This window comes from Oreochromis niloticus, linkage group LG5, assembly GCF_001858045.2.
Source record: "Oreochromis niloticus isolate F11D_XX linkage group LG5, O_niloticus_UMD_NMBU, whole genome shotgun sequence".
Classification (NCBI taxonomy): domain Eukaryota; kingdom Metazoa; phylum Chordata; class Actinopteri; order Cichliformes; family Cichlidae; genus Oreochromis; species Oreochromis niloticus.
Window position 1 is genome coordinate 37,095,857 of NC_031970.2, and position 12,713 is coordinate 37,108,569.

The following is a 12,713-nucleotide window of genomic DNA, read 5'->3' on the forward strand; positions in this document are numbered from 1 at the left end:
CCCACTTCTATATACTATTGAATTTGATAGAGAACTGTTGTGACAAACACTCTTCTTTATAATAAGACTTGTAGTTCAAAATCCAGAAGAAGTATTACTGCCATAAAAAACACTTGTAATTGCTGTCAGCTGCGTAATTCTAGTATTAACATACTGCGGAATTGAATTTATTGCTGTTGCTTCAAGTGCAAATGCCCCATAAATTCTCACAAATTATTTGCCCCTGTGTGTGGCTTGGTAGTATACACTTTTTTGTTCAGTATATTTATAAATCTTTTTTTTCTTGCACCACTTTCTTCTGTGTTGTGACACATCTTGGGAGGTTTTATAGTTATGGTGCGGCAAATATTTCATAAGAATGAAAGAACACAAATTCTGGCTTGGCTGTTGTGCTTTTGTTGGTAAATGTGTTAAAAAATGAAAAACAATCATGTGATGTAACAACCCAGTGTGCCTCAAACCTGCTTTTATATGATCCCCAAATAAGGACGGCTTTATTGCACCGGGGATTTGTGGCAAACTTTAGTAGAGTACAGAATAAATTAAAATGGTACAAAGTATTGCAAAAGACTGCTGGATTGGAAAGGATCATGCACAGTGTGAGTGTGTTTTCAGTGTGTAGATTTGGGTGGTGACTTTGTTTTGAGAGGGTTTATATTCAAACAGCAGAGGAAGAAGCACCTACCTCACATTCTTTGGTAAAATAAGAATACAGCAATAATAAGTAAATAAATAAGTATCCAAAATAATGTTTGGTACAGAGCAAGAACAAGCTTTGCTTGTCCATGTGTCTGAGTCAGTGTGGGAAAGGCAGTTTGCCTTTGCACATTACACATATATATATATAACAATGGTGAACTGTCGTATTAAACATTAAATAATGAGGTCATACAAGTAGGAGCAGTGTTAGTTAAGTTACTTGAAAAAAGTAATTAGTTACTAAATACTGATTACTTCTCAAAAAAGTAATCCCGTTACCATCTTGAAATATTAGAGAAGCCAGCTCCATGAGCCTTTAACCACTGCCCCTAAATTTCAATAGCTGATCTAGTCTGAGGGAGTAACAAGGCTACTGTAGAAGTGCAGCCTGAGCAGCTGATGGATTTAGAACCAACTCTACAGTTAAGTTATTTATTCTCCAGGGTATAGTTATATATATATAGTTAGAGTTATTTGATACTATGTCTTGCACTATCCTACTGTATATTACTGTATACTACTATTCTTATTGTATATATTGTATATCTTATTCATCTGTTCCTCTGTCTCTCCTGCTGCTTTGAGCATGTACATGACAAAAGAATTTCCCTCGGGATAAATAAAGTTATTATTCTTATTCTTACAGTGGCTGAGGTGGCTATAGAACAGGTATGATAAACTGATTATATCATTATCAATGCTATGATTGTTGTACCTACCCTATAGGAGTTTTGCATAGACTAATGTAATGACACTAATAATCCAAGTCATGGTGTTTTCATTATTCTGTCTAAAGGGACTAAAACCAGTGTAGCTAAAGCCAGAGAGATGAGCTCCTGGTGATACGTTTAGTTAACCTCTTATCTCAACTGATCTAGCATTAGGCTTTTGTTTTAGCCACGTGTTAAACAGGACATGTTTGAAGAATAAGATTCTACATTTAAATGAAGTCTGATGATTTGTTTTGGAATTTCTGCAATTCCAGATTTTTCATCTGGGTGTTCCAAACAGACTGAGGGACTCTAAAACTAAATCCTAATCCTGACCCTACATTTGAAATGAGAGATGTTAAGAGCTTAATAACCATGCAGTAAAGCACAAATTAGAGAGCATACAGTGGGGTCAACTCCAGGACTGTTAAATTCTGATTTGATCCTTGTCATCGTAGTTTCCTAACTCACTGTGCATGCTGGTGAAGGCTGGAGAGAAAGGTTAGTGATATAGTTGTGCTGTTTACGATCTCTAACTGTAACTTTAACTCTTTCTCTCTCTGTCTTGTGTTACGTGGTTTTATACTTTTATGTTTGGATGTTTTTCATTTGTCTATTTTCCAGCTTGGCTTTTTTCCTAAGAGCTTGAATTGATAATATGTGGGTCTATAAAGCTCTTTGAACTAATCCAAAAAAACTGACTCAACTTTAGCAGTCTAAACATTCGAATTATCCTGAGTTTGAGTTTGATAGAGTTTTTATTTCCTTTGCAGACACAAGTCTTTTATATGTTAACTCCTAAACATTCAATTCCCAAAATGCAGGTCATCAGGTTTTGCTTAGGGTTACATTTTTTAGAAGCAAGAGTGTGGTACATTTCAATAACCTCTCATGCATTTTGCTATTAGCGTTTCATTTTCGGAAAACTGTAAATTTTTTATATAGAACTTGGATGTTGGAGGTTAAGCGGCTCTGAGGCTTTGCTTTTGTTGTGTTGTAATTGTTCTTGTAAATCAGCATGTGTGTTGACCACATGAAAAAAAGATCTGTATAGTAAACACGGATCCTGATTAGATGCACTCTCTCTCACCTCTGCCTTTGATAAAACTGTGGATCTGCAGTCTGACTCGGCCTTCCCCCACAGTCCTGGCGCGTTGTCTGCTTTGATTCCTCTGTTCTCCTCCTCTCCCGTCACCCCACCGTCACCTCGCTCTCCCAGGCATTGGTGGTTTTTCTCTTCAGCCCCTTGGCTCTGCTTCTGCTTCCAGTCTGTGCTGTCTGGCTGCCCAGGAGTCCTTGCATGTTCCTGCATCTGCAGCTCCTTCTGGGCTGCACACCTCGCCAGGGAGGATCCCTCCATAAGCCCTCCAGGAAGAAAAACAAATGAAAAAGCAGTTGCTTTCTTTAGGGTGCTGAATCCACAGTTTTACTGCATATCAGTCATTCTCAAACATTTGTATTTTTTTCAAGCAGTAGTCAGCCACACATGAACACTGAAGCGGATTTTGTTCGCTGTAATTCTTCATATTATTCATGCTGGTTGTTGAAAGAAGCTTTTACTCTGATCTTTCTTCTGGTAGGTATTTAAGTTTATCTGGAGCACACATGAGGCTTCAGACAAAATATGTATCTGCAGTGGTGAGGCAGTAAACAACAGTGGGATTTTATAGAATTTTGGAGGATAACAACATGGGTCTGCTACAGCCTGAATTACATCAGGATAAACTTTGAATGGAATACTGCTTGGAACGATTTTTCCCTTTTACTTATACTACACAAAAAATGCACAACAAAACATTCTCAAACATTCTTCTTCGACGGGTCAGAAGGGACCTAATTTGCAGATACTGTTCTGGCTGCATGCTAATCAGCCACATTAACTGATTTTCTATTAAAAACAAGTTATATAAAACCAGCTGGACATAAAGAGGTCACTGTTCAACATGAAGGGGAAGAAGGGTTACAGCAAGTGAAAGCTGGTTCATAAGGGCACCTGAGATTTTACGATGTGAGAAGAAGCGTGAATGTGGAAACCAAAGCTGTTTATTCCAGCTAAGTAAAAGCAATAAAACAAGAATTCACTGGGCGATAAAAAGATATTTTTCCAGTGGGCGTGCCCATTCTTGTGCCACACACAGATAAATGTGCACAGCTGTTATATGAATTTGAGGATATAACTACAATTGAAATGAAAATGTCTTCAATCTGGCAAGCTCTGTGGTCCACAGCTACTTTTCTATCAGTGCCACTAGCCTGGTAGAGATGATAACAAACTACAGGAAAATCATATTAGCGGTAAACAGATGCAGACAGCTACCATGTGTCTGAACCTCTGTGTCAGCGACACAGGACAGGTACAAACCCTTTTACCCAGGAGGCAGTAGCTGGAGGTCAGTGAGTGGCAGGCATTTTGTTTATCCTCTGCTCTCTGGGGTGACCTTTAACCCTGTAGCTGTCTGAAATCCCTCAGTCCTTTCATTTAAAAAGCAGGAAAGTATGTGATCCATGCTGCGATGGGGATCAAATGACACTTTCAAACACTGTGGGACACACTAGAGTTCTGCATGAAAGCCGGAGAACAGCTCACATGTCACAGCGAAAAAGGACAAAGATGATCAAAAACTGAAGTTTTTGTGTTCTGCCACAGAAACATTTACAGATGAAACTCCACTGGATTGTTTTCCCTACAATTCAAATCCCTGCTTGCCTAAACATTTCATTCCCAGTAAGTTGTAGGTCTGGGTAATTGTGCGAGCACAGATGAGAGCTCCATATTGCAAATCTGTGAATCTTTAGTGCCACCTAGTGTTGAAAGAGAAAACATGCAACAACTCCAATAAAGCATGTGTAATGTTTAGTATTTGCATTTCACCGTATCAGTTCACCTTGTTTTAAAACAATTTGTCAGTTTAAGACTATGTAGACCTATACATAACAGAATGAAGTGGAATATTTTAACAGAATCTTCATTAAATATGACTGCCAAATAAAACATACTAGTTATACTATATCTTAATGCTAGATGTTTATCATTTACTGTTTATCATTTACTGAGTGCACGTCTGTCAGCTAACCTAACATTGACTGACATGTCAGTGTCAGCACATTACTTTAAGTTGATTTTAAAAAGATGGGGACAGGTGCAGTTTGGGGACAGCAGGGCACTCCTTTCTCATTCCATGTTGTATTTAAATCCACTGTACTGCAGTGCAGAGCCAAAAATGATGTCATATTCTTAAACTGCACTGTAGGAAGCAATAATAACATATATGTTAGGTAATACATTTAAATGATGAATTGTACCTGCTGTCTGGCTCTGAATACTTGCACACACAGATGTGGTGTCTTTGCATCTTTCCACCTGGATGTTCGAGGACGCTGAAGCAAAGTGAGCTGGTCTTTTTTCTGAGTGGCGTGAGCTGATTACATCCTGTGAACCATGAGGGGTGATGTCCAATAAAATTTTGGAATCACCTACAGATCCGACTCTGTCACATCCCATGTTTGTATCTTTGGATGGATTGAAAGTCTCAGATATTGTGGGCTCCACTTGATTACTGCAGTAGATGGATGCTTGTGGGTTTGGCTGTCCCACAGCTTTGCTTTTATTGATAGAAAGTGAAGAGACCGACCCAGAGACTTTATCAGAGCATGCAGGAGAGGGAGAGTGGCTCCAGTGCTCTCCACTTTCTAACCTGCTGCCTTTGTATTCGGAGGCTTCGCCCTTAGTTTTCATTATGCTGACATTACATGAGTCGCCCTGATTATTAAGCTTATGTTGGCCTTCTTTGCACAGCAGTTCACTTTTCAAGTTATTCTGATTTTCTGTGCTGGAAGAGGGAGAGCTCCTGCTGAGCTTGTGTTGGCCAGAGAGAGCTTGCAAGACGGTTGCACCTTGGCTGACCCTCCGATCCAGCAAAACCTGCTCCTCAGCACAGCGGTTCAGAGAGAGAGTCTGTTCCTCCACTGAAGTTTGTCTTCCTCCTGACTTTACACCTCCGAGCGGAGCAGGAGTTGACATTACATTACCCGCAGTGCTCTGAGTCTCTGTGACCATGTTTACATGACTGTTTTTGTGTGGGTGTAGTGGCGGAGGGAGAGATTCAGCTGATGCTGCAGCCTGAGTGGAACTGCTTTGCTGAGCCAGGTGGGAACTTGGCTCTGTTTTCCCAAATTGCAAAGGCACAGAAGTCATTATTCTCTCAGTGGTAAGTGCAGGGAAAGACTCATTTTTGCCCTTTTGTTGTCTGGGTTGTGTACTCTCTTTTGCCTCACTGTTGCTTTCAGCAGCAAAAAAGCCCCGAGTTTTGCTCTGGACACCTTCTAAGGTCCCACCCTCAGTGTCCTGTCTCTGGGAGACACTGGTACCCGATAGACGCTCTATCTGGGGTTCGATGAGGGCTAACTGCTCATCAGATATGATCTGGAGGCAGATCTGGAGGTCTGCTGTGTGCACATGGAACACGTTCTGAGCAGCTGGTTGTACCTGGTCAAAAGGTACAATGTGACAAGGCACCACTGGGGTGTTTGTGCTAACGTGTGGTACGCTAACAGGATTCAGCACGTTTGATTGTGCTGAGAGTTGTATGTGAGAGAGTGGAGGGTTAGACTGATCATATGACGCAGCTTTAACGGCAGCAGCAGATGTCTGACTGCTCGCTGTGGTTACGGTAAGTGTAGCAACAGCAGGTGCAACAGGTCTGGGTTGCTGTGCAGATGTCGTACATTTCGAAGGCTGGATCAAAGTGCTGCATAATCCTGCCTGATAATCTTGCAGGCAGCTTGTGGTTATTGTGGTTGCTGCAAATTGTTTGTGCACTACAGCTACGCTACACGGCAAATTCTGACTGAGTCGTGATGTTGCAGCATGACAAACTGTTGAGACAAGCTGGTCCTGCGCGGAGCTGAAAGCATTCGTCTTCTTAAGATCACAAGTTAGCCCCAGCTGTGAAGCTGTGGGGTCTTTGCAGTTCTTTACACTCGTTGTGACCGAGGTCAAGCTGCGCTCAATGTGAGGAGATGACAGAACAGAGGTGAAAGTGTGGGCTTCAGTTCCTGGTGGTTTATCCACAACTTGCGGTGAAAAAGTTAAATCAGGTTCAGCAACATTGGGTAACTTGAGTTGGTACTTGGGCAGGAAGCTGTTCTTTGCAGCAGGGGGACTGGAAGCAGTTGCTGAGGTGCTAACAGAGGTTGTGTTTGCATTGATTATGCCCGACTTGAATAGAGGCCCTTTGAGCGGAGTATGTTGTGGATTGTTGTTAAGATTGATGTAAGTGAGGTTCGCTTCCTGCTGAGTGACAGAGGGTGTGGGATGAGCAAGCATTGTGTTTGGGTCAGTCTCCATCTGCAGAGGGCAAATTATTTTGTCATCAGTTCTCAGCTTTTTCCTGTCTGAAGGAATATGGGCTCCGCACAGCTGCGATGTGGAAACACTATGTTTTTTGTCTTCATTCATCAGTCTCCCAGCTTCTGATCTGTTCACACAGTCTGTTTTGTGACTAACCAGCGAGCCGATAGAAGGTAACGGCAGTACTGACAAAGACAGATTCCTCCGGAGTGGAGCTTTGAGAGCGAGGCATGATGAATTAAGCGAGCTAGTTTGTAGATTAAAATCCACAGCAGGGACAAAGGAGAGATTGGCAGGAGGGCCAACTGTGGTACCGTTGCTTGTCAAACATGTTGTCGTTACTGCCAGCGGTGCCCTTTTCTGCAGACCCTGAACAAGCTCATGCTCAGGGTTTGCTGAACATTTCCTGCCTTTGATAACACTGTTATCGCCACTTTTCTCAGCATTGTATAGCTTTTTAAATGTTCCACCCCCGTACATGTACCACTTGTTGTAGGCGAACTTCTGCGCTTTCTTCCTCCGGAACTTTCTGTTGCTCGATTCTCCACAAATGTCACCGCCATCCCCGTCACAACTGAGGCTGCTGCTCCACGCCTCCTCCACAGATGAATTCCTGATGAGACCGTCTGTTGCGTGGTTGCAGTCTACGGCTGTCTGCCGGACCAGTGGGCGGTGGGTGGATGATTGCTGGTTCGCAGGCTTGATCGCGAAACCTGTTGGGTTGATCTGGCCAGAGCTTCCCCTTCGGACTAGCGTTACATAATCCCTCTGATTGGAGGAGGTCGGGCTGCTTCTCTCGGGCTGCAGGAGGGTGACACTGAAGGGGAGGGAATTGCTGCGAGTCAAGGGGGCATGGTCCATGGTGGAGGAGCGCTGAGTGGGCACAGAACTGTAAATCCCTGGCTTCTTGTTTCTTTGTGACAAAACATTCTGAGTCTGACCTAATTTCATGTCAAAGTGAAACGAATCCTTGTACGTGTACGGCATGGGAAGGTCAATGCTTCCCTGCTTTGATAAAACGGTCTTCCGTGGTCTCACATTCTCCAGCTGTTTGTCCTCCACAACAGCTGTATTATCAGATATCAGCTTAGATATGCGCTCCTCTAGGGCCTTCTGCTCCTGCTCTCTGGCAGAGTCTTTGGACTCCTGTCTGCCGTGATCTGATTCTGTAGGTGTGCGCCTGGTGGCGGGTTCTTCAAGATGCTCTTTGGTGGATTCTGCGACTGAATCCATACTGTGATCGAGCAAAACACTGCCAGGGCTTGGATAGTGGTCACTAGTCTCGCTGAAGCCAGAGTCTGTGCTCTCGTGACTCTGCGATTTCCCTCTTGACACCGAGCTTTCCCACTGTTTGGAAAACAGTGTGGCCTCTTGTCTCTGAAGGGGAAGGTGTCTACTAACACTCGGTGGAAGTTTTTCACTTTCCTTTATTACCATTTCGCTTCCATTTGGTTTTGAGTTTTGAACTGTGAGGCTCAGCTCGTTGTCTTCCTGGACACAGCGTTGTGTCTTCACAGAGCAGACCTTTGGAGCACTGGCTGGACCAGTGCTTTCAGCAGCAGATAGTGAAGAGTCCTTCTCTGTGCTGCCTGGCTCTTCACCGCATTCCTCGAGAGACAAACTGGAAGTGCAAGTCTCTCTTGAGCCAGACATGCTGTCTAAGCTGCTCTGCTCTGACTCCAGTGAAAGGCGTGCATGTGCCTGGGTACGTCTGTGTTTGTAGAGGTTACTCTGAGTCTTAAATGAAACTCCACAAGTGGTGCAGGGGTAGGGCCGCTCCCCCGTGTGGCAGCGCAGATGCTTCTCCAGCACGCTGGGCTTCATGCAGTCCCGTCCGCAGTGAGGACACACGTGCTTTCCTGCAGACTTGGGTCTGGCTGCGGGAGCAGCAGCTGCCAGGCTCAATCCCGGCTGAGACTGCAACCCACCAGCAATATGGAGCGTGAGGATGGGAAATGTCTCCTTGGTGTAGAGCGGTGGCATGCCCAGATGGAGTGTGGCTGCTTCTGGAGCAGCTGCAGGCGGCTGAGGGTAAGGCTGCGTGGCCAGAGCAGGCACTGTGTGGATGTAAACAGCCGTCAGGGGAGCCTGGACATCCATCCTTTTCTCTGCCTGCGCTGTGACGGAGCTGATGTGCACCGGAGCACTCGCCAATCCTGGCTTGCCAGTCTCCATGGTAACGCTGCTGCTGTCGTGATGTACCAGTGGCAGGTCTCTAATTACCTGTAAGATAAGAACAGTTTGCATTAGACCTCCGCTTTGCGTTAAATTAAAAGGGGGCAGGAATTTTGCTACAGCTCACTTAAACAGGAAAATGTGATTACTCCTGGAGTACGTTTTGTTCTTTAACTGGTGACCAGCCCCAAGAAATGAGCACAGTACTGATGACAGATATGCAATATTCTCCAGGACAGATGGCTTATAAAGCAATTAATCCAGTCTGGATTTTGCCTGATAAAAATCCAGGGAGATGTGTTTTGCAATATAAAAAAAATGAAAACACACTTGGTTCTGAGTAATATCATTGTGGTAATGAGCAATAATATCCACAGTGGGAAGCAAAGGCATTTCAAGCTCTCCTTTTTCATTTCAGTGGCAGGTTAAGATGTGCTCTGCGTGTGGAAATGAGAGTCGAAACCATGGAGAGAAATGTGCACATACGTGCATGCAGTATCACAGTGGGGTGTGTGTGTGTGTGTGTGTGTGTGTGTTGGGGCGGGCTTTTATCTCGCCAAATCAAGTATGTCTGCTGGCATTAGCTGTTACCTCTGTCACCAGTCTGCATCAATTATAAGGCATACCCTTGATGTTCAGAGTATCATGTGGCAGCGTTCGGTCCTGACTGACTGTCATATTGGTGCAATAATCAGATCAAATCAAATCAAAGGGGAGCTGTGCATTAGAGTGAGAAAATTTCATTTCCTGTTGCTGTGATGGTGATTTTGCATAATTCACCCACAGAAGTACAGTTGGCACTCGACACGCTCTTTTGTTGGTTGTACAGCATGAGCACGCCCACGTCAGAGACTTTTTCTGGTGCTGTGAACTGAGGAAAGTTGGTCTCTGTTCACGTTCGGCTGAGTGAGTGAAGAGCACCTTGTGAGTGTGTCTTACTTTTACAACATTATTCATGGAGCTCGACCCTCCTGCTGTAATGTGCTTTCACTTCCTTGCCGTTATGTAAATATGTCATATGGTGCACATGCTGCAACTTCATGTAGGAAGAAAAATGAAGGGAGCTTTCATTCTATAAGCACACTTAGTCTAAGTGAGAGATAAAGGTTAGGGTTTAGTGAACATACACCTTTCTCATATCTGGAACACCAAGTGGAAAAGCTTGCAACAGCCGACTTAAAACTTGAAAAGTAACAACTTGTAATTTTTGGATATTTCTGTATTTATTATGATGTGTCAAAAAAAAAAATTAAATTCCAGCCCTAACTCTGGATGGGTTGTTACTGACCAGATGGTTGTTAAGAAGTTAAAGATGTGTGAGTTAGGTTTAAGAAGAAGTTGCACTGTGCTGAAACACCAGCCTGTGCTTGCACTAAGAACAAAACATCACAAAAATCTCTCGACATGGGGACATAAAGAAGACCTATTAAATGTTTCTGTGGAAAGTGAAAATGTCATTTCCAGTTATGGATGTGACTTTATAAAATGAAAGTTTGAAAAGAGGAAATATCTGACAGTGTTGCCAGCCATCATAGTGTTTAGGTAAGAACAGCACTGCCAGAAACCAGAACTTAGTGTGTTTAACTAGGCCAAAACTCAGGCGCAACAACTGAGAGAAGAAAAAACTGCAGAAGACAATAAAGCAGAAGTCACTTACCGTCTCGCTTTACACTCCAATCAGTGATAATTATCCAGTCTAAACAGCCGTTCACAGTGAACCGGTGCATCCTCTGTGTACCTGCTCATTTCGTGTTGCTCTGCCATCTAGCACCTCTCCAATCTGATCTTCTCTCACGGCTCTTTGACATGAACTGTTTCTTGTCACGAGGAAGCGGAAGAAATGCAAATGAGAGAGAAGATGCACTCTGAAAGTGGTGAGGCAGAGAGGAGGGGAGTGAGGGAAGGAGAAGGGCTGGCTGGCTGGGTGGGTGTGTGTGACTGTCAAACAAAGACTTCCGGAGGACAAGTTGAAAACATAGATTATACAGAAAGAGATCAGCGGGAGTGAATGAGCGGTGAGGCCCTAAGCACAGATGGAAGGATACGAGGCTAACACAGTTGGACAGAAAAAAACAAAGTGAAAGCAACGGGCTAGGACAGAGGAAGTGCAGTGACAAAGGCAAGCTTACCTTCAGCGGCTGAATGACTGACTTTACCGTCAACAGTTTGAGGCAGTACCTGACTCCTGGTTCACTTATATGCTCGCTGCCCCCCACCTACTTCCTCCCACACATCGTATTTCATACACCCACATACACAAGGGTGCAGCAAAGCTAATGTTGATGTGGCTGCTTGGCTGCACGTGTGCTGCTCTCACTCTCTCAAGCATAGAACAAATGGATGAGTTGTGAGAGGTTGGAGTGAATTTCCCTCCTCCAACAACAGCCCCCGTCAGACAGCATGTATTATTGTGCAGAAGTACATGAGTTCACATGCACGTGCTTGTAAAGCAATGCTCGTTTATTCCTTTTGGACTCCATAGGTTTGCTCCATATATTGTTACTGGTTTGGTGAGACTGACTGCATATTAAGAGACAGATTGTTGACTGTATTGATCTGTTTCAGACAGAAAATAGTGAGGACATAGGAGTTATTTTTGGCAGTAGCTCTCCTTAGCTTGAACCAGAGTAAACTGGCAAAGATAGGATGTGGTGAGTTTGTTCTCAAACAATGCAGTGGAAAACAAGTAGAAATATCTAATGGTGAAATTTTCTACCATCGTTAAAGACTCAGACAACAAGCAACACATTAGATCATAGCTCTTTTCCTGTGGCTGCACACCGACCCTTCAAATTCCTACATAAGTATGGAAGACTAACAATGCCAAAACTATGACTTAACACATCCATCCGCTTCCGCTTATCCTTTTCAGGGTCGTGGGGGGCGCTGGAGCCTATCCCAGCAGTCATAGGGCGAGAGGCGGGGTACACCCTGGACAGGTCGCCAGTCTGTCGCAGGGCCAACACACAGGGACAGACAACCATTCACGCTCACATTCACTCGCACATTCACACCTAGTGACAATTTCGATTATCCAATTAACCTATCCCCACAAGCTGCATGTCTTTGGACGGTGGGAGGAAGCCGGAGTACCCGGAGGGAACCCACGCAAACACGGGGAGAACATGCAAACTCCACACAGAAAGACCTGATGGTGGAATTGAACTCAGGCAACAGTGCTAACCACCGTGCCACCGTGCTGCCCTGCCCTTAACACATGCATCCTTAATTTCTATTAATTTTCATTTGGGATGCATCACTTTTATACATTTATTTATTTATATTTATTTCTGCATTTCGAATAATTAATTTCAGGGTTGGTGACAAAATGCATCGCAGGTGGCTTCACACTACCGTACCTATGCTAACAGCAAGAAAATGTCGTTACCATAGCTACGGCACCAGATGATGGAGATGATTGGATGCTTACTACATTTTAAAGGAGCAGTCCAACATGATGTTAACACAACCTTCAGTATTCCCACACTCCCTAACAAAGCTGATATGACAGTGGTAGACTACGGACCAGTCATCATTTGGACCAAATCAAACATTTGACCTAACAATAAATAATTTATACTTTTTAACATTAGTATTTATTTAGACATATATATATATTGCCTTAAAAATGTTTATGGCCAGCTTATGTGTTCACACTGTACATGCAAGTATTTACTAGTTCTGCCAGTGCTCTGCAACTGGGCTAACCACAAAAAACATGGGTAAAAAAATAGATGCAAGGAATTTTGCAATTGTGGGTAAAAACAAACTAAATGTGG

General features: G+C 43.7%; 1 protein-coding gene across 1 annotated transcript; it reads right to left on the minus strand.

Annotated features, from left to right (window-relative positions):
- Window positions 1-1,836: 1,836 nt before the first annotated feature.
- Window positions 1,837-11,057, minus strand: znf831 (zinc finger protein 831). Its single transcript, XM_025907593.1, has 4 exons — window positions 10,592-11,057; window positions 4,713-8,982; window positions 2,490-2,774; window positions 1,837-1,898 (listed from the first exon to the last, which is right to left on the minus strand). Exons 2-4 carry the CDS (start codon window positions 8,932-8,934, stop codon window positions 1,837-1,839), a joined length of 4,569 nt encoding a protein of 1,522 aa, XP_025763378.1. The 5' UTR covers window positions 8,935-8,982; window positions 10,592-11,057.
- Window positions 11,058-12,713: the final 1,656 nt, after the last annotated feature.